The 26336-nt window shown below is 39.8% G+C and overlaps 2 protein-coding genes across 7 annotated transcripts in view; one reads left to right on the top strand and one right to left on the bottom strand.

Moving 5' to 3' along the window:
* Nucleotides 1–314, bottom strand: part of LOC140273680 (axin-2-like) — a 118303-nt gene extending 117989 nt beyond the window's left edge. For all 5 annotated transcript variants that reach the window (XR_011908049.1, XR_011908048.1, XM_072369319.1 and 2 more), the window contains exon 1: nt 55–314. The gene's annotated coding sequence lies outside the window, so the exon portion shown is untranslated. The remainder of the gene's footprint in view (nt 1–54) is intronic.
* A 1954-nt stretch (nt 315–2268) lies between these two features.
* Nucleotides 2269–26336, top strand: part of prkcab (protein kinase C, alpha, b) — a 106540-nt gene continuing 82472 nt past the window's right edge. Inside the window, exons 1-2 of one of the 2 annotated variants that reach the window (XM_072369324.1) lie at nt 2269–2571; nt 2712–2743. In XM_072369324.1, the coding sequence (XP_072225425.1) occupies nt 2405–2571; nt 2712–2743 (199 nt within the window). In that variant the 5' untranslated portion in view covers nt 2269–2404. The remainder of the gene's footprint in view (nt 2572–2711; nt 2744–26336) is intronic. The other variant, XM_072369323.1, reaches the window with a different exon arrangement.

Here is a 26336-nt window from a genome sequence, read left to right as displayed (position 1 = left end):
GTCAAAACGGGGTACAATGTAGGTGAAAATGCTGAAACTGAAAAAGGGAACTACCTTAAGCACGGTCTTCGCCGCTCAATTTAGTTCAAACTTTAGCGTCCTCACTCTACGACACATCCGTTTCCGAGGAGACGCATCTCTTTCTTCTTCTTCTTCTTCTGCTGCTGCTGCTTCTTCTTCTTCTTCGTCGTCGTCGTCGTCGTCCTCCTTCCTTCTCCTCTTCATCTTCCAACTGGCGCATTACTGCCATGTTGTGCACGCGCGTGAATCGGTCTTTATTTATCAATGGTCATTTACAAGCTCTGACGTTTCCCTACCATTTTCAGTTAAGGGAAATAAGCAGAATCGTTAACATAAGTACACCGTTTGGGCGTACTTGCACTTTACTTTTTTTTTTTTGTTACCATCCTATATTTTAGAGAGACTTTTTCTAACCTGCAACATTTTCTTGACAACTTGATAACATCTAAGATAAAGTTTGTACACAATAAACAATATAACTACTTTTGAAAATGACATCCAGTTGTTATACATCAGGCCAGCAATTTTCAACCCTCCAATGTTTTTCTCAAAGTAATATGTTCGTCAGGGTCACATCTATGTTCACAGGTTGTAGTTTTTTCCTCATTAATCATCTCATGAAACCTCACATTATTTTTTGTATTTGTGTACGATTATGCAGATAAAGAGGTTTAAACCAGCTTCAACGACTGCCATAGTAACTTATACATCGACACTTGAATTAATTATCCTATTTAATAAATAGTTATATATCGGTGGAAACAAACGACGACTTCAGCTGCCAAAATTATAAATCCCATCACCACATTTTTTGCTTTGTTCACTATGCAGCTTGATCATTTTTACAAAGTTTTGAATAGGTAAATAATGCGTCCCTCTTCACATTTTATCCCACATAAATGCTGCTTAAACTCACCCACCAGCTAATTCATTCCCCTTCGCCCAACAAATGCGACAACACAGAGAAATGTTACCAGATATTCCGCAGATCCTTCTTGCACCTCGTAATTCCTTCGACTGTCTGATGAACGTCTCATGGGCATCTTGATAACTGAACAGAGAAATGCTATGAGGTTTGGTCTTTCCAATTAAATGTAAAGCAACCAACCAATTCGTCTGTAATAAAAAATAAAAAACACGTTACTTATTGTCTGCTCTAGCTGAATAACTGATCCTTTGGGACCAGCACTTTATCTCATGCGCCATAGCTGCAGCGAGTTGACGATTCCAGTTCCTTTTGCAGGACACAAATTCACCGCTCCCGTCGCACTTTTTCAGTTATTTTTTGGGCAAAATCCACATAAAATCTGTGAGACTCCCTTGGCTCTTTGATCACAAGATAATCAAATGCAATTTTCAAATAAATTTGATCTTCCTGTCGTTTTAACTTCAACTCTAACATAAATAAGTCCATCCAATCTTTCTTCGTGGTATTTTAGAACCATTTTAAATAAAAAAAAAATAGATCAGACTATTCATCTTCAGTTTCAATGTCTCCCAATTGCAGGGCCTGAAAATGATACATTTTCTTTATAAATTACCTAGCTGCTGATCCTATTGCCACAATCATGTTACATCCTCCTAGTCAACATCACATTGTTAAAACCCCGAAACAGTCTGCCCACAGTCTCCGTGAACCAGTGAGAAACACCAACAATTCAAAACATTAAATTATATTTGTTGCATTTTTTTTACATTTGATAAATATGTCTTCGGCTTCAAAAAAGCATACAGTGTTCTGTAAATCCGCATGATGTCGCTCGACGACTGCAATTTGAAGAGAAGGATGAAGGCACATGTCGCCTTCGAGTACTCCTCGTATGTCTGAGATCTCAACGTTTGTGGTCTAGTCTTACCTAAAAAAACCAAAACGAGCAGTTATAAAATTACAATATCGCCACCATTAATTAATCATGCATCAGCTGACTGAAAATTTAAATGTCAACTTTCCAAGCATTTAACTTTTTGATAGACTGAAATTTATTATACCAATTCTGATTCTAAAAACTAAGAGGTTAATGCTATAGGCAAATTGGTGTAGAGCTAACTGCTAGGATTGCTAGTAAAGAAACCACAAATACGACAAGCATTACAATGAGAAAAAAAAAAGTTTGTAGACCCGAGTATATTTTCTGTTAAATTGAAATAACATTACCTTTGCGAACTCACCCCCTCAACTTAAATATCAAACTGGCTGAAATGAAACATTCCCACTGTACGTAAAAGCAGGCTTCTCCAACGTCACTTTGAATGAAAAAGAAGCGCTCAGCTGCAATCCAGGCAGAGGGGAGGCGTGCAGTCCGTCAGCCTCAGGAAAACGCCACACACATCGGGAGCCTCAGACACCGGGACTACAAAGTTGTGATTTAGTTTCCCCTTCATCATGGCTGACTACCTTTTGCATTATAGCGACTCGACTGGGGTTGGGAACAGATTCGCCCGCAAAGGTGCTTTGCGACAGAAAAATGTGCATGAAGTGAAAAACCATAAATTTACTGCCAGATTTTTCAAACAGCCAACGTTCTGCAGCCACTGCACAGACTTCATATGGTGAGACGCTTTACTGTCTTTTTTTCGCAAAGCTTGCGGCAGTTTGGGTTTAAGTGCGCCCAGGACAACGGTAGAGGCTTTTCTTTTTGTGCGATTGAAATTACGCTCCGATTTTAAAACACTTTGCTTTTTTTTTGCAGGGGTTTTGGCAAACAAGGATTTCAATGCCAAGGTAAGCCCACCTGCATCTGGAGCATTTTAGTGGCAGAACACTAATTCCCCCCCCACTCACTTGGATAGTTTTGTTCACACGTCAGCATTTACATCCTAATTGACGCCAACTGTGCGCCTGTTTTACAGTTAAAGCCAGTCTGAAGAAACTGAAACAGTCATTGAATTTAAGGGTTTTTATTTCTTTTGAGGTTTTCTACCGAAGCAGGTCATCCTGTAAATGAGAAGGTGTTAGTTTGCAGGACAATTGCTTTGATTAAGCCAATGCATCACTAAAACTCAATTTCAAAAGTTAAAACATTAACATACCTGTCAATGTTCCTTGGGATCATCTTCCAAGAAAGACATCACTGGTTCTTAGAGTTCTTGACTGGTGTTTTATAGTTTGGTGCATAAGTGGTTTTGGACGAGGAATGCCTCATTCGCTGGTAAGCGTTTTTGTACTTTGTAAGATAGCCTGTATGATATGACAGAGGGCTGGTTTGGGAAACCCTGCCCTGCTGCACAGTTTGCCAGTTTTGTGGCTGGTGCCCCATTTGAGTAAAGCTAAAGAGACCATCTCCAAAGATATTAGTGTAAGGCATTGTCATCCAGTTTAAAGCTTGGATTCCTCCAGCTCTTGGGAGAGAGGGTTTCCTTGGAGTGTTAAATTTAGATGGGATGCCATTGTTACCCCGACTGTATGTCGCAGCAGCATTAGAAGCCGAAGTCTGTGGTTTGGAGTCGACTGAGGGATATTGGACAGGGGAATTTGGCAGAGGACTATAGGCCGTTGAAGAACCAGCAGGAATATTGTCACCTTGGTTGTACCTTTCAGCAGCGTAATTTTGGGGAGGTCTAGGGTCTTCCACAGGATATCTGAGGAAAGGTTTTTTAGTTGGACTGATGTCATTACCCTGGCTATAACTCCCATCAGTTTTAGAATAAGTTTGCGGAAGCTCATTTGCAGAGGGATATAGGAATGGCGGGTTTAGTGCACCGCTGTATGCTGAAGACCCTTGGCCAAGCTCTTCAACTGCATTAGGGCCTGGAGAAGCTGGAGACCCGAGTTGAAATCCTTGGACAAGGGGTTTGTTACTAGAGTCTTCTCCACTTGAACTGGAGTCAGCTTTTGACATCTTGAATTGTGAATTAAGAGCTGATCCAGCCACCCTTTTACTGCCAGCACTTACAGGCAGCCAAGATGCAAATCCAGTTGCTGATAGGGGCTTAGAGGTGGGGGACTGAGCAGACTTGTAGTTGGTTTCAAGGTGCTGAGAGACAAGCTTGCCAGTTGTAGAAAGTGGGGTTGATTGAGGCTGTGTTGCATCCGACTTGTGTTGCGTCTGGTGATCTACCCAGTTGCCGCTTAGAGGAAATGTAATTGGGTCAGAGAGCCTTGACTCCCAGTGTCTTGACTCAGCATTCAAGATTTTCTCTACATCAGGAGGATTTTGTGTGTCAGGCAGGCTCTTGGCAGTTGGGATCAAATTCAGTGGCTGCACTACTGGGGTGTTCAAGCCAGTGTAGGTATGGGTCATTGGATTGGCATTTGAAGCCTCTTTATCCATGAAGGATGTAACATCATAAAGGTCACTAGCTGTAGCCTGGTCAAGGTTTTTGGAATCAAAAGACTTACGGAAATTATTCCCTGCATAAAACAAATTTTAGATTAGGTTCTAATTTTTTTTTTATATATATATATATACACAAAAAAAATACATACCTCTCACAACAGAAAATCCAATACTGCTATCCAGCAATAAAGAAATGCAGGCAACCCTGCTGGAGTATTAGAGATAAATAACACCTTTAAGTATCAAAACAAGCACTAATATCCATACATAACAAGTAATCAACAGCAAAACATACCACAAAAGAACTCCAAGAGCCATGGCTAGTTGCTGAGATGCAGCACCCAATACTCCTCAGATGCTTCTTGTGCAAGTGGACTCAACAGATAATCTCTGGACTTGATAGAAGACTCTGTCCTGTACCTTTGGAGCCTTTTCCTCTTGTTTATATATGCTCCCAAGTTGTCGCTTAACATGGACCACGCTCAGCTGCTGCTCATAGAGTAATCAGTATTAATTGCTAACAGGTGTGGCAGCTCAACAACACTGTGCAGTAAGTGAATGAGAAAGATGGTCTGTAATGATTGCCAGTGAGTTTATACTTACCTACCCACTCATATTTGTTTATTTGCAGATTACCGAACACTTTTGTTTTACAAAGATGCTCTGTGTAGAAAGGGTGCATCTGTGGCAATTGTCTTTGCTAGTGTTCGATTTTCCTCCAGATGGCTGACTATGGCAAAAGAAAGGGTGCGGTCTGCTAGTCTAAAAAAGAAAATTTGCTATAGTCTTTTCATAACTGATTTTCTTTGACCTCTTTGGAAAATTCCTCAGGAAAAATGTCATGAGATAAAGGAAAGATATTAAGAGAAATTCTTAAGGGCTTAGGAATAGATGACCACGGTGCAATGACTATTTGATCACACTTACAGTAAGCTGTGATGTGGATCTGCAGAGCTGAAACTGCAACCTTCCAATGAAAATTCTTCAAAAAGTGCTTTAGATCTGCAGAGAGATCTCAATGCAAAACACTGCATTTAGATTGAATTGTACTATAGAGGCTAAACATAAATATCATATTAATATTACCCATAATTTGAAATGTTCCTTTATTTTTTAAGGTTCAAAATTAAGCACAAAAGAAAAAGACACTAAAGGGGAAATGTATTGGTGTCACAGCCTGCTCACACTCAGACTCCGGTCCTCATATTTATGAACACCAATCACAGTTGATACTACTGGATGATTATAATCGAGCATCACTTTGACAGTTATGAATAAAGTTTCCTATGCTAAGGGCGATAGTAAAGGAAGCACTAAATCTAATTTCCTCAGAATTTACTACTACTTAGATAGCTCTGGGTTACATTTCTCAGTTAGGACTATTCGACTCGACCCAAAGACGAATAGAATTCAACAGTGATTTGCTGAGTCACATAAAGGTTAGTCCTCAGTAAGGGGCTCACGTACAAAGTATTGGTGTAAGGCAAAAAAGGGTTAGGGGCACTTGATTGAAATATTTAAAAAGAAGCAACCTTGATACAGTTATTGATACAGTTGTGGCTAAATAAATGGCATTTACAATTCTATTGTTGACTATGTAGACATAATGGTGCAAGTGTGTGTTAAGTTGGGAGCTGGGCTGATGTTTGTAGTGAGCAAACAGAGATGATGACTGGCAGAGGACTTTTATCGTCTGGTCAACCCTGGGGTCAACTGCGTCTGAGTGCTGATAAACTCAGGTGTGCCAAACAATACAAGGGCAATGTACCCACCATCAATCTCCCTTCAGTCGCATACCGCTCCCACATGTCTGTGAAGGCATCTTTGCACCAAAGTTACTGACATCTGTGTCCTCGCATGCCAACAAGTGTAATTCTACAGGGTCATGCTGCGGACTGATGCAGCCGTGAGAGGATCTATGACTTTAATTCACTGTCAGCAAGATGTGCTCAGTGTCTTACATCTATGTGGCTCTTTAGTGCCTTTTAAATGTTTGTTATGCAGTCATACATTACAAAAGTCTTGTCCCCTCCTCGAGGTTGTTTGCATGGATATGTTTTGTTCCTGCTTGAGATATATTCCAAATGCCCATGCATGTACAAAAGTGATTAAGTTGTGTCGAGATGGGAAAAAAAAATCAATGAGAAATACTTCCTGTTTTCCATTTCCCAAAGAGTGGATGTTTGTGTTTTTTTTTAGCAGGGGCTACTTGTAGTGCGAGTGCATTCTGGAAGCAGGCTGATAGATCCGTGCTCTTGGATGTTGACAGAGCTTGCTCTTGTGAAGTGTGCGTGAAAGATGTCGTGCCTTTTGGAGAATCACATGGGGAGGTAGACCCCAGGGCTCGATGCCCTCTCGTTATTCCTTCACAGCATAGATGCACTACAGCCTTTGTTGTAGTTGGTGCTGAACACTGTGGAACAAACCAAAGGCATGGGCATGATTGTCAAGGGTCCTTAACACACCCAACTGAGTCTTTCAGTCAAACCATACCGCATTTCCATCTGTGAGTGGAAAGCTGCACACTGAGCTGAACTGCTGTCCCCCCAGTGAAACAGCTTCTCTGATGCAGGAATGTAATGTCAAATAAGAGTGTCTTGGCACCACTGGCAGATGCTTGGATCCACATTGCTGAAGGTGACGGTGTTAGATGTTTGAGGCGCAGCTCACTATCAGGTTACCTAAGAGTTATTAAAAAGGTGATTAAAGCAGTGCTCCAGTGATCCCTCGTCTTTATCTATTTCCCAGTATGGTTGATATCCGTGTATGGTTTCGTAGGCGTGAGCAGATTAAGGACTGCCTCAAGCTTCCTGCTGTGCATTGAAAAGCCAGATAGCGGTTGTTTTTTTTGTCTTTTTCTAATTCTCCTGTGATTATCCACCTCTACTGCTCAGCTGCACATAGTGGAGTGCTGTTAAAGTAGGACTATGTGAGAGGAAATTTCTTTATTACTGAAGGGAATTGTGTGGGTGGAGGACCAAGCTCCTGCAGTTCCCAGGGCTGTGACTGGTCTACCTCTTTATTGTTAGATGCAACAAAGTGCTTTTGTTCCTAGTTAGAATTCTAAGATGTATTTTGCAGAATTGCAGATGAATGAATCATTTCATGAGTGAGATTTTCAGAAGTGCCTTTTTATTTAGTAATCTTACGTTTAATGTGGTTGTGTTGGATTGCTTAGCACATAAATGTTTTGCTCTCTTATTGGCTTAGACATGATCTGCTGTGGAGATTCAGTGATACATGCTGTCATATGGACATGCTGAGTTCTAAGCGTCACACCAATACTATGGACACTCATCTTGTACGTCATCACCCCTCTCCTCTCTTCCTCTTGCTGTGATCACGTTTTTTTTTTTTAAATGTAAATTTCTATTCCCCATCACTCATAATCACAAAAATAGATTATGAGTCGATTGTGTTGACCTAAACTGCCTCATTAAGTACTTTATCTCACTGTATGTGTTATGTAATGCTGTGAGATTCAGAGCCAAATATTATTCCCATTCAGCTCTTTTTTTTTTATTGGAGACATGATAAACTAGATAGAAATATGGCTTGTAAGTGATTGAGGCTCAGACAGTTGGAAAACATTTGAATTATTAACTGTTTTTGGGCACCAAAAAGATTGAAATGCTGGACTTTTGTAATTTCAGATAACAGGACTAACATGACATTTCACCACCAGGGAGAAATCAGAAACTGATGCTATAGCGTCACATGAGCAAAACCAAGGTGTTTACTGTGTGTTTAGACCAATTGAACATTTTGATGAAGAAACTAATTGTTTTATTCATTTATGGATTTTTCTTTTCAAAGTTTGGAAGTTTGATTGATGAGTCAAGATTGTACAGAAAAACATTTGCACAAATCCATACAGCCAAATTCTTCTTGTTTGTTTTGCTTCTCCAGAGCTTTGAAAGCACATTTTGCTTTGAATGTACACTACATGAACATTTAAGATTGACAAATTGATGTTTTAACGTGTACATGACTTAATGCAGGTTTTGGAAAATTATCTATTTTTGTGAAAATGGGCTGGTTTTTCAGAAGTAAAAAAAAATTGAGCCATCATTTAATTTTTTTAGCAATTCAAGATGGGCCACATCCATAGTAACCATGAATCAGTTTCGCTGCTATTGCTTAAGTCATTTCAGTTTGAACAAAGTCTAGCTGTAGAAGGTGTGACATTTTTTAAAGCACAAAGCCTGTGGTGAAATAAGGCAGATGAGTCCAAAGAATAAAACCAAACCCTTTTCTGTAAAGTTGCAAAAAATGTTTATCATAAATGTCCCTGTGAGTGCAGTCTTATGTTTTGTGGTCTCAGTGTAGGAGACTATTCTAGACCAAATCATAGAGTTTCCGTTTTCAGGCTTTCTGATTTTTTTTTTGAAAATTACGGGAGAAAACAGAAAAATATAAAGAAGTGGAATTGGTTCAAACACATCAGCGTTTTTTTCAGCTTCTCTGCTTGGACCCTCTGATTGCGGTTTGCTGGAATGAGATAGTTTGATTAATCATTTCAACAGCACATGTCTATTTTTAAACTCAACTTTGCCTTTTGTCCTTTAGGACTGAGTACACATTTTCCACTTCTGTGTGTGCAAAACAATTTGGGCTCTACAGATGCACATACGATATGGTGCAAAACTTATATGCTAACATCTGGATCAGCTGTGCCTAAACTGACCCAAAAGTTAGATTATATTGTAGAACTCTCCCACACAGTTTTTCCTCAAAATAAGCATCCTTTACTCCTTCTTTTCTTATTTTGGTATGTTGTTTTTCTGAACATAGCCTGTTTTATTTAAGTAAAATTCTTCTTGGTACAGATTGATCAAGGTACATACATAGTTAGTGTGCTCAGCTTGCATGGTAACAGATATTTAAGCTGCACACGGTCAGCCACAGAGGGACTTGGTGGACCTTTGTGAACTGATTAGGATGACTGCATTTTACATGGACCGCTTTTAGGAATTATCTGCTTGTGCTGCATAAGCAAACTGACTCAGAAACATATAACATATTTACTGAAAGCATTCTTTGACCACATAGTAAATATATAACTTTGTTTGAGTTTTAGGTTAATATAGCCAGTTTAATCCAAATGGTAAGAATTTTGCTTTCTACATTAGGGGATCAAGTTAGATCTAAATCCAGACCAGCATTCTTGTTTGGGATTGGTTTTTCTTTTTACATTTAACTTGTGTTTAACTTGTACTCACTGAAATGAAATACTGCACACTTAATTGAAAGTCATTTATGTTGCATTTAGCACATAGCAGTCACAGATGCACATTTAAAGTTCTTGTTTTTTGATTTGAAAAAGAATGACACATGAAGACAAGAAAAAGTTAGTAAAGGGTCATTGGAATATAACTAAAATAATCATTTCAGTTGTAAACTAGGACTGCTGCCTGAATGTCAGCATGTTACAAAGCAATCCTGGCTCTTCCAACTTCATAGCGTTTCACTCAGACCATGTGAGTGGGAATAAGTGTGTTTCCGCGATAGATCATTTGCCACCATAGTGGAAGCTCTGCTCTCCCCCTTGCTCTCCCACCCCCCATGTTCTCCAGCCTTTGAAGTTGAGCGTCTGTGGAAAATGATGGTGCCATCTGGAGAGTTGAGAACTCATTGCTAGGAGGAGAGTCCTACGTCTGGACACGAGAAAAGTCGAGAGATGGAGAGAGAGGCAGATTGAGGGAGAAGAGGAAGAAGGCGTAACAATGTAGAGAGGAGGCATAGGTGACTGTGTGAATGAAAGACTAAATGAACACTGGAGGTTTTGCTATTGCATGGGTGGAAGATGATGAAGCCTGAAAGGGCTTTTACACATTTTGACTTCTTGCTGGTGATTTTGGCACATATAACAAAAAAATGGAAAAAAGAAAAACCCTGACTGCTCAGAGCAAAAGGATGAGAGCATGAATAGAGAGAAAGAAAAAACAAAGATAGGCATTTTATATTTGCTCTACATGGTGACTGACTCACATGCGGTCAAGTTATAGTCAAGTAATTTGAAATGGATTGACTCACGGCTGCCTTAATTAATACTTTGGCCATTTAGGGGCCAGAAGTGAGCCCCAAAACTCTACGTTAACATAACCAAAGCAGACTCAGCCCTGTCTCCAAGAAAACATGTAGAGATTTTACATTTTTATTAACATAAAATATGTACAATGTTTGCACTGTGGACAAAAGTATTTTCCATTTTCAAATCCTGCTTTGCATAGGTGTCAACTTGAGTATGGATTTATTTCACATTTATTTATTTTATTACTTTTCGACCTTATGTGGGGTCAGTTTTAGGGTTACACGTGAACTTCAGCATCATCGACCGCCGGAGGGGTTCTATCAAGGGGCAGGCCGAGATGACGGATCTATCTAGCAGATACACTGACAGGCCTATGCTTGACTCCAGCAGCTTAGGTTGACTTCATGTTTTTTCCATGGTCCCTCTACTGGCTCTATGACTCCCTAAGAGAGCCCCTTTGCCATTTAAAAAAAAAAAACTGAATTTGCGCAACCATTCTGTTTTGGCAATGTAAGAAAAAAACAAATGACAATCACTTACCCAGTTTGATTATACTGCCTCATTAGCGAAAACCTTCCACCTAATTGTGTTAAAGTGGATTACACTGGACAGTGGATGACTAACAATTTGCAAACACTCAATTGGATCTGTGTTTTGATATTTTAGTATTTAAGTCCCAATATCTCACTTGAATGATAAGGAATCATCAGATGGATTGTAGAGAGATTGATTTGTTGTTGTCACTGTATAAAATGTTATGATTTTAAAGTACTGATCTCTGAAATAACCACTGTACTTTCTTTTTACACACGGTTTTTGCTCAGAGGCAGTTCAGAAGTGCTGATGTTTGCTGAGTGTTTGCAGACTTGTCTTCTCGCTTTGCTTCATTGCAGTGTGTCTTTATGTGGCTCTGTGCTTTCCTGTTGACATCTCCATAACTGTAATTGGCCAAGTTTTTTGCTGTGTTTGACATATATTTGCATCGCAAGTGCAGCCAGTTTGCCTCCTCTCATCTCCAACCTAGTGACTGTATACTTCTCATCGACTGATGATTATCACATCTTTATCTCTTGCACAGATGAGGGCGTTGGATGTAGGTAGCACCACCTCTCTGTGGGACACTTGTTTAACGCTGCGGGTGCCATCATGCATGTGTCAGTTTGCTTGACGAAACTTGATATGCCTCCAACGAGAGACTGTCACAGAGCCCTAGTGGTAGCGTAGGTGTCAAGCCAATCACTCAGGAAGAAGGAATGGACCTCATAAACCAATCAAGGAGCAGAGGTGCGGGGGTGTTGGAATATGAGAGCAAGAGCTGTGCAACTCCAGATGGGGAGCCCCTAACAATAAACATCTTTTAAAACAGCAGGCTGCTGCTCACAAATTCTTCGGTAACACTCTGAATGGTCCTCCTGCTCTACTCTGCTTTGTGTGTAAAGATGGTCTGGATATGTTAATGAACTGAATTTTGCTTTGGTTCTAAGATCTAAGCTTTATTGCTTTATCTTTCTCTAAGAATTAATAATCTCCTTCTCAGCAGGCTGTGGGTGCTTTTTTTTTTTCTTTTTGCCATGCTCGACTCTCAGCGACTTGTAGGAAATCGCACAAGCTAAGAAAAATCTATAATTTCAAGGGTTTTGTTAAAAACACAAATTAGTACCGGAAAGTAAAGCTTTAGATTTTAAGGTTTGACTGTATCTTAATTGAAAGAAATGCATGGGTGGAATGAAAGTGATGCTAAAACATTTAAGGTCACCCTGAACATCACTTACACTTGGCTTCTTTACAGCCAGCATCATGTTCTCAACAAATAAATCTTATAATGTATTCTGAATCATCTGCAGTACTGTAAAAGGAAAACATCTGACATCTCCCACTTCAAATGCCTGATGAAACTCTTTTGCAATTGAAAAATCTTCAATGATTTCTTGATTGACATCAGAATCTTGCGGCAGTCCTTTGAGTTTTACTTCAAACTTCGTTTCACATTATCTTATTAAAGTCATCAAGCTTACCATACAGGACGTGTCTGCTTATGACTAATTAAAAGGGCTGAAATCACTGAACATTCTTTAATATATGAGCGATTTCAAACCCTCTCCCAGCTCAATGGCATTAATTAACACCAAGAGTGGAAGCTTAGCTGGCCTGGTAATTATGTGTAATTCTACCTCTGCTTGTCTCTGCTTCACATTTAAAATGTCCCTTTCTGCTACTCAGTATTGGTTCCCTCCTTTACTTTCCTTCTGTGTGTCACCCTTCCCTTCCCTTTCTCTCCACTCCTTGCTTGCCTAGTGTAGCAACAAAGTGGGCCATTTCCATTTTGCTATCATGGTAACAGCTCTTCTGGGTAGTGTCAGAGTGTCTTTTATGTTATTAGATTACATCCGCTCTCTTTGATTACTCTCTCTTGATTGTACACTCACCCAGTTGAAGCAATGAGAAGCTAATCATTTGAATAATTTTTCCCTTACAACAAAATCAGTTTTACTTGCACTACCTGGAGACATTGTAATATACAACTCAGCACAATTCCAGCCAATACTTTCAACTTTTTTTTTTTCTTCTCAGCACTACTTGTGTGTTTCAAAGGCCACCAAAGTCCCACTGTCTAGAAATATTATTACTCTGATGAACTGGTAGCTTGTCAGATTGAATCCTTGAACCTCCGTAACATGTGCCCAAAAGGCTTTTTTATCTATGTGCCAGCTAGCTCCTCCTAAATCCAGAGCGACACAAGACTTTGCTCCATGTCACAGGATTGTGACACACTTCCAATTCAAACTTACACTTCCACAAACTCCCATTTAAACTCTGGAGGATAATGAGGAGGAGACAGAACCCGGGACTCAAAAGAAAATGGATGATGATGGGACACGTACACAACACATTACGGAAGCAGCAGCAGGAAATGTAATATGACTGTAAGGCTGTATGGAAGAGTCCATCCACCCATTTTCTATACCTGCTTCATCCAATTTAGGGTCGTGAGGGGGCTGGAGCCTTTCCCAGCTTTCTTTGGGCGAGAGGCAGGGTCCCCCCTGGACAGGTCGCCAGTCCGGGCCACACAGAGACAAATGAGACACACAACCATGCACACTTACTCCTAGGGACAAGTTAGAGTCACCAATTTACCTAACATGCATGTTTTTGGACAGTGGGAGGAAGTCGGAGCACCTGGAGAGAACCCACGCATACACAGGGAGAACATGCCGTATGGAGGAGTGAAAATAAAAAAGGCTATTTATGATGACATGAACTCATTAAGACTTAAATCTGGTGTGTGAATGATGGAGTCTGATACTAATGTAAAAAGAAAAAAACAAGTAAATGAAATGAAAAGATCATTTAAAAACCGACTAAGTGATAGTATTGATAACAATTAAAGCGACTACAGTATGCCATTACTCTAGTTTGTCATAAATTCAAATGATCCGAGGTTGTTATTTCTTTTTCAGACACCATTTTGTCTTTATCTGTGGCACAGCTGTGCTCTTACAAGACTGAGGTGATGTCACTGAGTTTATATCTGCCACCTCATGCGTTAGTTATTCCAAAGGATCTAAAATGTCCATAAAGAAAAAACAAATGTGAATAAGAAATATTAAATGTGAGTGAGAAGTATTCAGATTTCTTAATGTATTACACCCTCTCTTGTTACAAAAAAGTCTTTTATGCACACTATACTCACACTATACTCATCTACTTGTTACAGTAAAATGAAGGAATAGTGTGATTGAAGTCCTTAATCACTCATACATTGCCACCAGACTGCTCTCTCTGACAGGAGCTCTCTGTGTTCTATACACCATGCCACCAGATGCCTTTGACATAAAAACAATAATTTCACCTCATTAACTTAGCCTGGCGTGTTAAAATTAGCGTTATTTGTTTAAAAATTTTTTTTGATGGTTCTGAAAAAAGCCATATAACAACACTGGAGTGCAGTTGGACAGTTTCCTCAGAAACTGAACTAACTTTGGGTCTGTACAGATTTGTTAGATTCAAACTTTGACAAACGGCAAAATAGAACTCAATCATTGATGCTTATCACTGCTAGCTTTTTGGGACCTTTTCCGCAGCTGCTGCTTTGAGTGCACACAACTAGCCTTTTGGCAGATATTATGAAACTTTTTAATGGCGGTGAAGACAAATAACACTAGAAAAGTCTGGACTGAGGTAATATTTTTCATTTGATTCATACATGTTTTTTGTAGTATGTGTGCATATTGGACAGTGGAGCTTTCCTACCATGTAGATCTTTTAGCGGTGTACTTTAACGAATGAGTGCAGCCTCTTTTCTGCACACACGCACGATACTCTTGCCAGATTCGTGTTGTGCAAAAACTAGCCGCTAGAAGTCCACCGGTCCGACTTTCCAACGCAATAAATGCTCGTTTCGTCACTTACAAAATAGTTTTGATTTACAGAATACATTTTTCATACCTTTTCCCCATCTTTAGTAGCTACTGTACACGTTTTGTTTTTTTTTGCCAGATATGCCACTATGGTGTGCCAAGGTTACCATGGTAACAGTGCTTGGCCCAATAGCAGTTGATACCCCAGGCAAACGTTTCCCCTCAAAAACTGATAAAACGCTGCCTCATTCAAGTAATCATCAAATGACAATTCAACATGGGAGTGTGGCATCGTCTCCTCAGCATCCTTTTACACAGATAAAAGGTTCTTCAATGGCTGTGACAATGCTTTTGTGAGCCTGTCTGGGTGACAGCCTTGTTATCTTATATGACAGTATAAATTAAGACGTGAATAGTTAAATTCCAGACCTGCGGTACGAAACCAGGAGGACACCATTTCATATCCAATTCATGACTATGCTGCGATGACTGCCACGAGCGCAATATTTTTGTTTTAACAGACTGTCTCAGCAGATCAAGTCACAGTGTTTTGCTTGCATAACACAATGTCATCTGGTGACATTAAAAAGGGGTCTTTTTGGAGGCTCAGTGGCATTACTCAGCTGAGAGTGGGTAGCTAATTGTCAGGGAGCTGCTTGTGTGTTTTCGCTGAGACACAATGCCGTGTAATAAGATGACACATTCTGTTCCCTCGTAATCTCTGTTAACAAATAAAGGCAAAAGAGCATTTGTAATCTTCAAGGAACATGAACGACAAAGAGGAAAAAAGAGGGTGATTCAGTCCAAAAAAAATCGGTGGTGTTGATTTTATCTGTACTGTGTGCATCATTGTGATGTAATCTTTCCAGCTTCCAAAAATGGCACAAAGCGGAGAGACGTTGTAAATATGTGACAAGATGCAATAAATGGCTGACTACTATGACACTTTGATAATGATAACAATCCAGTCTAAAACGTGTCTGTTTCTGCATTATTTCGGGTTGTTTGACCCGTGAACAGACTGACACAGTCTGAGCACACACCCGAAGAAGCCTGTGTTAACTCAGCACTGCTGAAGACGACAGCATGCTGAACCCTTCTTCATCCATAATATATGTGCACCAATGATTTATATAAAGAACATGATTAGAGCCTAACAGATGACCTACATTCCAGCCTCATTCAGCTCCTATGGCAATCTATTATTGTGTCACTCGGTCTCAAACTCAAAGTAAATGGATCAATAAAGGTAGTGTGCGCTTGTTTGGAGCGTGCAACACTCAGCTGTCTATTCTGGGCGCAAAGACTGTCCTCAGGGGAATTATATGCAAAAGTGCTCACCTCTACATGTCTCACCGCTCCAGCTGTGCTTAATGAATATGGTGGTGATTACACCCATAGCTATTTTGGGAACGGTCTAAGTCACAGATATCAGTCTTGACCCAAATAAGGTGAGCACAATGCGCACTCAGGAGGATTTCGGCCCTGCTGGGTCTAAATCATATTGCTGTGTGAGTGGGTGCTTGACAGCCCGTGGACAAAAACTGAATAATAAGATGTGCACGCTGACCTTTTTTAAATAATGATCTTTGCAAGGTAAGAATTAATAACCTTGATGTAATATGCTATAGTAAAGAGGCACACAAAACCATTTTGCATTCTTCTAGTTCCATCATTAAATGCTGCAAAGACAAAAACATCAAATTTGATGAGAAAACCTCTAATCAGATAATTATGTATAAATGGCAACTTTTTTTTGTAGGACTGCAGATATCAGTCATTGTCCATGGTAATCACTCTGTGAGTCAATTCTTAATGCATATTTTCACCTTCAGTCCCAAAAAATTATTCAATTATTTAGTTTAACTCTAACAAAGAAAATCAGAAAATCCACAATGGCAAGAGGCTGGAATTAGTGACTAAAATAAAACTATTACTACTTATTTTTATCTCAATCTTATTTTGTCGCTACGACCACTTTGAGTTACTGCAAAAATAGAAAATTGCATCTGATCTGTAGTGTAAATGGCTAAATCTCCAAAAAGGGAGGAGAACGATGCAGACTAAATGTGCTGCACCAGAGGTAAAGCTGCGAGTGTGTGTGTCTAAGGTGGACACATGGGACTTTCCCATCCTCAGAAAAATATTTTTGCTATTTTTGTACAAGGACAAAGATACAAGGAGACATGGCAGCAGGGTTAGTGAATGTGTGTGCCAGTTTTCTGAGGTGTGTGTGCGCCTGTTTCCTGCTCCTGCTGTGTGTGAGTTTGTGTGTGTGTGGGCAGTTTGAGGGTCACCCGGTGAGAGACTGCAGCGCAGCTCTTAGTCATCCTCACACCTCACTCCCTTTTTACCTGCCAGCCCATCTGTCGGCATATTTAACACCAAAAACAGATTTTAATTAGAATTTTTTTTTTATTTTTTTTTTACTGTAAACAAATGAATGCGTGCACATTTTTCCACATACATTAGGGTACAGTAAAAAGTGTGCAGATAGGTTGTGGAAATGCGAATAAGAGTAGTCTTAAAAAAGGCAGAAAGCACAGCTGAAACTGCAATTTAAAGATTAAGTCAAAAAGATAGTAGTTTGAACTACCTTTTAGTTAAATGGTGATGGACAAGTTGCCCACAAACAAGTTCTTGATTCTTATTCAGCTGTCTCGTTCAATTGACAACTACCAAAACAAATGGGAAGAGCTTTAAGCACCTTTTATGTATGATTTCTGATTTGTTTGTAGCCCGCCGTGATAATGATATTTCTGAAACATCAAGTCTTGTTAACAGCAGATAAGTCCTACACACAGCACACACATTAGCTTTCTTACATACAGACTTCATTTGAGATGTTCTCACTTCACGCTCTCTCGTGCTGGAAGAGTTGAGGGAAGAAATGGAAACTGTTAACTCCTAATTGATGCAGTCACAGTAGTTTTTCTTGCGTCTTTCCCAGCCTCCCTGCTCATCTCAGGGCAAATATAGCAACAGGCACCACAGGGGAGCTCAGCCCTCTGCAACCATGTTTTTTCTGGCATTTGTATGTTACAATGGAAGGAATTTTATCCTTTGATCTGCAGTCTTGGAATCCCTCATCTCTGATTTGTTGAAATTACAAGGGACAGTATTATTTATTATCTGTGCTTTTTAGTGTTTGTGTGTGAGAGTGTGCGCCTAAGTTGTATACTGTAACTTCTCCCTTTTTAACTCTTAAGGGGTTGTGAATGAAAGCCAAAATGGCCAGACTGAATTACAGTCACGAATATATCAATTAGGTGTGCAGCTATTTTATTAAATGAATGAAATCAACATGAAGGCAGTTATTTCACTTGGCTGAAGTGTATGATGGGTGTGTGTGGGAATGAGGGGGCTGCATTGTTTCTTACCAACTGTTCTTGTATTTAAGTAGTGTTGTGGTAATCTTGACTTAATTCAAACAGGAAAATGACCAGGACAGATCTGCCATTGTTGTATTAAAGCATAGAAATAAGCATTCATCATAAAACCAGAGCTCATATGTACATATAGTTTTCCACCTTGATGTAAGACATCATTTTATTTGGCAGGGATGACGGTGCCACATTTTTGATAAAGTGATTGAGACTACCTCTGCCTAACAAGTGTCCCTGTTACTTCGACATTCAAGCCAGAATGGAAATGCTAATGCTTTGGAAAGAGGGTTAAGTTATGTGTCCTTACTAGTCACGAGGACCGTTGTTGGCGTGGTGAAAGAGAAGATGAAGCTGACCTTTTCTGCTGTATTATTTATATTGAACTGACAAGCTAATCAGTTCTGGTTTACCTTGATGTTTTCTGCACACTGACAATTATTTTGAAGCATGCACTGTATTCTTCAAATGCAATACATTTGATCAACTTTATATTTGGACAATTTACTCAGGCAACAACTGTAATAAAGACAAATGTTTCTGCTGCTGTCACTTGTTCTCAAAATAACATTAAGCAATCTGTTCATTTAGTATTCTTTTTTTTTTCTGGCCCACAAAATTGATGTATTGAATTCTGACCTGTACAACTAATTGTGAAAAAGTCAGATGAGATCAAATAATTAAAAAAAAGGTTAATTTTGAGATTAAGACCAAAGAGATTATAAGGAGTCACTTTGCCACTGGTTAAGAATCACAGCTACCAAATGAAGTGGACAGAAGTGGACGAGACTGTGCAGCATATGAGACACACGACTGCATTTTGTTTAAATGTACCTGAATCAACTGTGAGTCACTGTCACTTGCATGGACATATGTTGTGTTGCTGTTGGATCCACAGCTGTTTCAGGTTCAAAAGCGCCAGTATTTCTCTCTGTTGAGCAGAAATGGTAAGCCATACATCAGCCGCGCCCACATGACAATTGTCACCAGTGTTGCTCTTTCCATCCAGCAGATGTTACAAAAGCAGATCATCACTGCGACACACTTGTGCAATACAAGTGTCAGGCAGACATGGTAGCCTTGACTAGTCAGTTCAGACTGTGCCAGCAGCTCTTTGATCCTTGCTGCCTGCACGGACTGAGCGGACCACGCTTGGAAGCTGTTGAGAGAAATATTAGACCTTCGACTGTAAGAACAGCTCTTCAACTGGAGCCACAGAGGGATAGTAAGAAACACAGTGGCAGAGAGAGGAGCAGCAGAGGTGGGTGTAATTGTACCTGAAAGTGAGGTTAACCACATGTGTTTTCAGCTGCCTAAATTACGCCACTACAGAGAGCAGTTAAAATGAAGAGAAGAGCGGCTCAAAACCACTTGTCCTTCAAGCTCTGGAGGGTTTTTATTGTCTGTTTTTTGGTCAGAGTTCATACATTGTTTCAATAAAGCAGATCCGTGCGATTACCTGGCTGCGACACCAAAAAGACTACTGAAATCACAAATTTATATATATATGAAGTGTTATGCTGTGCTTTGACGTCTATGTTCTGTGGAGGTGCTAATCAAATAAAAAACATAGAGTAGTTCACTCTCAATTTCACTGTCCAGCCAAGATTTCTTTTTTTCCTGACAAAGTTGTGCTTAAAAGACATTGAGATTGACCACAGACAGACAGTTATGCCTCTTAGGAACTAGGATGGGAGACAACTGCCATTTTCTGGTGGAAAAACAGTATATATGGTGAAAAGCATCATTCCAGATGCCCAGAATTTCAATGACGCCACTACAGAGAGCAGTTAAAATGAAGAGAAGACTGCTGGTCTTCCTCTGAGTATTTTTCTTGCACCAATAATAGTTCAAAGTTTTAACTTATTCAGTGGAAACTTGCTGTTGTCATGCTGAAATTAAAATGTATCCCATACTTTGGTTTTTATGCAAATCCCTGATAAAGTTAGAAAAAAAACTGTTCTTTGTTTTGGTTATAATTAACACGATAAACATACTGCTAAACACCGGTAAGTATGCTGATGATTTAGCCCAAAATCAACTCCACAGAGGCGTTAGCAGAGCTGCACACTTTTATTTTGATCTTAACACTGCTTTTACCCCCCCCCCCCCCCCCCCCCCCCCCACACACACACACACACACACACACACACACACACACACTGCATTTCGATTTATCTCTCAAAAACACCATAATCCAACATCCAGTATATTCAGTGTGAATGTATTCAGAGATGCCTTCCCTACATGCTGTGACCAAACCAGCCACAACAAGCCTTATCATTTTGTGTGAGTGCAATTGTCTTTCTTTGTAGTGGCAGCCTTTCTTGGCTGTCTTATTAAAGTTAAAAATAGTGCATTGCTCTAGAAATAGAGGATCAAAACAGACTCTTTCATCAAATCATTCAGTCAGCCCATGTGACATGTTAAAGTGAATGCAACTCACAGGAAATGTTTTTGTTTTAAGTCTAGTTATAAATCAAGTTTAAATGGCAACCTCATGCATCTTCAGTCTGCTGACTTATAGTCCTTTCTGCACAGTAAAAGGTCATGAGTTATTTAGTGCTTGGGAGCTCAAGTGCTCAATAGATATATGTAGCATGGTATAGGGTGCTCTATTTCCTTTATGATGTTAAAATTCTACTTTTACTCACGTTCTTCCTTGAGATCACATCACAGGTCACTAGTGTGGGCTACACATTGTGGATGTGTGCCTCTATATTTTGCAACCAAATATAGTGGAACCTTCCCGATGGTTAATAAAGTTGTTTACATTGTTTGACTGGACTTGGGTGGCACTGCTATCTCTAAGGCCCAGAGAGATCAGGAAAAGGGCTGTTGTTGAAACTGGGTGAAAAATAGTCAAAGATAACAGAAGAAATTATAAGAAATCTGTGGGCAGTGTGGGAGGTAGCAGGTGCTAATTGAAACCATCTTGCAGAAAGCACAGAATGCCATTTCGCCACAGCTGCTGCCTTTCGGTTTTCTCTCCCTTATTCAGCTCCAAATGGTATATGAGCCGTGCACTCGACAGGCTGACTAATCGCTCTACACAGGCGCGTGGATTAACTAGGCCAATTAGCCAAGCACTGAGACGCCCAGTGATGAGAAGAGTCATGCTCCCCTTCTCAGCCGAGTGCCATTAATCAGCAATAAGGGGGCTGGAGCAATACTACAGTTTTCTGACTGCTTCAGTGGCCAGGATTTCTGGCTCAAATCTCTTGACCTCAATACAGCATGACTGTGTTTCTCTGGGGTTCTGTAGTTTTTTGTGTGACAGAAATACACTTCTGATCAGCTCGACAGAGGCGCTGAGACTGAGAGGATGTAGCAGAGTGTGTTTGGTTGTGAATGAGTTTTTTACAGGTCTCTGCATGTCTGAGGAGGCTACATCTGCGTGTGTCAATCTGCGGGTTTCACCCCAGCATGGATGCATTTTCATCTGCACAACTGGGCTGACACGTGTGTTTGGGATCTGTGTGGGAGTGTGTGTTTGTGTGTGTGCATCTGCGTGTGTTTGTACTTTGTGCCAGAGTGCAAACCTCATGGAGAGAGCTGTCCAGTCAGCTCTTGTCTTCTCTGCTGCTGTGCAGTAAACTGGCCCCAAATGACCCAAGATCTGCTCATCGCTCAGCAGAATGGAAGAAGAAGAAGCCTCTAACTATCCTGTGCTTGAATCCTCTTGAATTTCCTTTATTTCTCCTACTGCTCCTTAGTGTTTCATATTTGCCAAATTTTCACCTGAATGGTTATTAAATTTCTTTCACCAGTTCAAAACTCTTGATAGAGAATCAGAGATATCTCAGGCTTGTTTTCTGCCTCAAACTCTGAGCTGCCAACAGTATCTCTGCTTCAGCTAATTTACTGTCAAATTAATTTGTATTCACAGCTGCCTCCAAGCTAGTGTTTGATAGAAGACCTGGATGCCTGAGCTTAATTTCAGCATTATGTTTGCACATCTGACTCCAGTCTCCCATCACAAGCGAAGATACAAAATTCATCCACATTTCGTTTCACTTTGATTAATGCTTTTTAGTCTCCTGCCATTTTGCTACATGCAAAATGTATTTGAGTTGGTCGTTGTGTGTGTATTTGACACCAGTTCTAATGCAGATGTGAACACCGGGAGACCTTTGATAGTTTTTGTGAGAACAAAGCAAAAGTGAAGATGAGAATGAAATGAGAATCAGGTGAGGTGTTCATCTTATAGAACAATTATTTTACAGTTATTGAACAAGTGTGTGTACACTTAAACCAACTGGTGAACAATTGTACAATTCTACTAAAGGAATCATGCTAAGGATGATAAAGAGATAATGTGAAACTTGATGGAGGAAGAAATGGTTTAAACTCGCTCCTCTTTGCTCTCAGTTTTGCTCATGCCCTACATCCTGAGCGTCTCGTCTTCTTCTCATCTGGATTTGGGGTCTCACTTACATTACTTGGGCTTTGAAAAGCTCAGCTGCTCTCACACTTTTCTCATCATTACAGATATTGAAAATTTACAGAATTTCCAGTAGAAATCTCTTAGGCAGTGCATTATCTAAACCAGTGTAAAAGAAAGTTTAGAAAAATTAGCATTTTTGTGGAAAAAAAACTATTTTTACAAAGATATGAAAGGTTCTATGGGAAAAAAAACTGCTACAAGTGGGGTGCCATTTTAGGATTACTTTAGAATTAGATCAAATCTCAAAACGAACATTGTCATTTCATAATGAAATTTCTTTGAACATCTGTCAATCCATCCATTTATTTTATGAACTATATCCTGTTCAGGCTTAAGAGAGTCATGACCCTATCCCAGTTGACACTGTTACAGGTGTAATCCGCTTTGTGGTGTACTCCGGACAGTTTCACCAGTCCATTATGCTGCTATAAAGATCAGTTAAGATAAAAGAAGATAACACTAAACCATGTGAGGATGGTGCAGAGAAAAGCTGTGACAGTGAAAATAATTGTGGCTATATAGATATTTAGGTCTCAGTCGCTGGTCCAAAAGTTGTTGTAGGGGGAAAAGGTGTGAAAGAAATGCTGAACTGTACATGTGTTTTTCTGCTCTGATGTTAAGAGATTGAGAATGAGAAAACATTATGTAATGGCAGATCTAATTAGCAGTCATTCTGTACTGCTTAGATGCCACATTTTGCTCTTTTATTATGACAAGCAGTTGAGTATATGGTTCTTTTTTTTTTAAAGTCTTATGATCCATAATATTTAGTCAATGAAAAAGTTCATTATGCTGCTATAAAGATCAATGGCAGATCTAATTAGCAGGCATTCTGTACTGCTTAGATGCCACATTTTGCTCTTTTATTATGACAAGCAGTTGAGTATATAGTTTTTTTTTTTTTTAATCTTATGATCGATAGTATTTAGTCAATGAAATAGGTAAATATTGTTTTTCTATTTCTACAACAGTAAGCAGGGTAATTGTTTTGTCCGCAACATTTCTATCTGGCATTTCGTTCTTTTTGTATTTGAGAGAAAAAATAGACAAAGCAAGACACGCTGTGAGAGAATTTATGAAAAGTGACTGCGATGAAGGAAAAAAAAGAATTTCCTGAGACAAATTTAGCCTCGACTTCACTGGTCCCAAACAAATTAGTCTAGGACATGCAGTGCCGCGGGAGTGGAAGATGTTCTGATGTTGATGTGCAGTATCAGCCTGTCCCCAAGCAACAGACTTAGGGTTAGCCATGACCTTTGCCTTTTGCCCGATCATCTTCTCTGTGTGTAGGCTGCAGAAACAGAGGCAAAAGTCATAGTAAAGAAGTTGGTTACCTCTGGCAACTGTCCGTGTAAGAGCAGGCATGTAAACACAAGTTTGTGCTTTAGATTATGCGTGTACATGCTCACACCTCCCACTCACAGTCAGTCTGTTGTAATGTCTAATTTGGTCCTGTCTGTGTGCAGCAGTGTCAGCGTCACAGCTTCTACATAGACCACAGCTAGCCAGACTCATTACATTACTACCACTCTGACACCTGATACATGGACGGAGAGGGCTCAGAGGCAGGTTGCTGCAGGTGATTCATCCCTAACTGGATGTGTGTGTTTTTATATATATTTATATATATGTATGTCTAAGCTTGTGGGCTTGTGTATGTGTAACTGAGAAGATGAGGAGCTGAGAGAGCCAGACGAAGTGAGTGTGCTCTGTGTGTTCACTAGCTACTGTGTGCATCTTGTCTGACAGAGATAAAGCAGGAGTAGGAGAGTAGTATTAAGTGTGTCCATGTGTGCGTTTCTGCAGGTCTGTGTGTGAAAATGACTGAGCATCAGCTTCTGGGTTCATTTATGTGCATATGCCAGTCTGAAAGCACCAAATGTGTGCAACGTGTATTCACATATGTGTTAATGTGTGTGCATAAACAAAGCTGTGTTATTAGTGTGTGCACACATTTGTGCTCAGTCATTTTTAATTCATGAGGCAGTATCACATTCCTACCCTATGTGACTCAGAGACGTCTGGCAGCAAAAACACTCCCACCTGTAGTTTGGAATAATCCCCTCCCCCCCTCATGGCCATTTTTCGACATTTTTAGTGTTGCAAATAATTGTGCATTCATGTGACTATGGGCCAGGTGTCTTTTTATGTTGTTTATGGTGTTCATTTTATGTGTCTGCCAAACTGGTAAACTATTGAATCATCCAAGTGAAAGTTTGTGGATGACATAAATCTAAATGTGAGAAAAAATAGTCTTATCACATAAATAAGACTAAGATTGGTAAATCATCCTTAGAGATTTAAATTTATCAGTTTAAAGTCAGACAGAAATAAGATCAATTCAAGCTCACTGTTATCTGCTCCAGGGTGACCAACCAGCAAAGATCGTTCCAAGAGCACTCGTGTAATAGTCTGCAGGGTCAGGGTCAGAATCCAGGGAAATTTCTAACATACCCTCTGTAACTAATAACCATGAGTCCACCATCGAAAGAAGACTGAACATCGATGGTCTGTATAACAGAGCTGGTAGGAGAAAGCCAAAACAACATTGATCCCTGTCTCCAGATTACTAAAGAGCTGCAACGCTTGTTAGAAAAAATTTGGTTTGAATGAGACGCATTAAACTTGGAGAAATGAAAACACTACTTTTAAGCATAAGAACATTAGCCTACCTGAGCAGCATGGTGGTGGTTGTATTATGGCGTGGGCCTGCTTTGCTAAATGTGGTACAGGACAGCTTTCTATTACTGATGAATTTTTATTAGAAAAAATCAGTTGCTCTTATTGCTGCACAAAGGAGTCACTCTAGACACCAGATAGTAAAACACACTTAAGAGAGGGATTTTCAAGTGATACAGCAAATTTCTGTTGTGGTTCACAACAGAAATTTGCTGGATAACATAGGAAGGTGTCTATGAGAGCTAAAACTGATGTAGTTATTATGTGCTTCTAAGACAAGAAAGTGAGAAACAATAGATTTTTTTTACATATGTCTTCTAGCTGGGACTGATTTGCTTTTGTTGTGCATTGGTTTCAAATGTGAAAGCATGTGTGAACTGCCAAGAAGGAACATCAATAGGTTAACGAGGACGTTCTTTATTTGTTCTTTTTCTTCAGCCGATAAGCCCGAAACCGATATGTTAAAAGGGCTATTAATTACAACATGTGAAACAGAAAGAGGAACTTATACCTTGGGACACCACCACTGTCCATCTCTACTGTACCAAGCTATTCAGTGTATAATCAAACAGAGATCTGAGAAGGCAGGGTGCCAAGGGGATTACTGCCAATGCCTGTCAACCTGTGGCACTGCATGGATGGATACTAGTTGGGTCCACATACTATGTAGCACTGAGATGTGATCTGACAAGGCCAGTTTCACCTTGAACTCAGTTTAAACTCCTCTAATTTATTCTCAACGAGTGAGATGCAACAGTTTTCCCCCTGCAACTTGAACATGCACCAGTTTGAAGAAATTGTGACAAGTGTTTTCCTGTGTTACGGACTTAGTAGCGCCCCCCCCGCTGTGCTGTGCTGAACCTTCACTGCTGTCTTTTCTACACCGTTCTCTGCAGTTCCCCACTGACATGCAGACATTCCTGCTACATGCACACATTTAAACAAATATGCAGAAACTGATATTAATACAACAGAATATTGTAGTTATGGAGATAACTGCTTGACACAAGCAGAATTCTTGGGATTTTTCATTGATTTTGTGAGACAAGGAAGGAGATGACTCTGTTCTGCTTTTTAATGTTCTCATCAAATCCTATCTCTTCAATCTTTCCGTTTCTGTTCGACTATCTCACCCAT

Source organism: Leuresthes tenuis, unplaced genomic scaffold, assembly GCF_036924035.1.
Source record: "Leuresthes tenuis unplaced genomic scaffold, fLeuTen1.0.hap1 SCAF_17, whole genome shotgun sequence".
NCBI classification, from domain to species: domain Eukaryota; kingdom Metazoa; phylum Chordata; class Actinopteri; order Atheriniformes; family Atherinopsidae; genus Leuresthes; species Leuresthes tenuis.
This window is presented reverse-complemented; position numbering and strand designations above follow the sequence as displayed.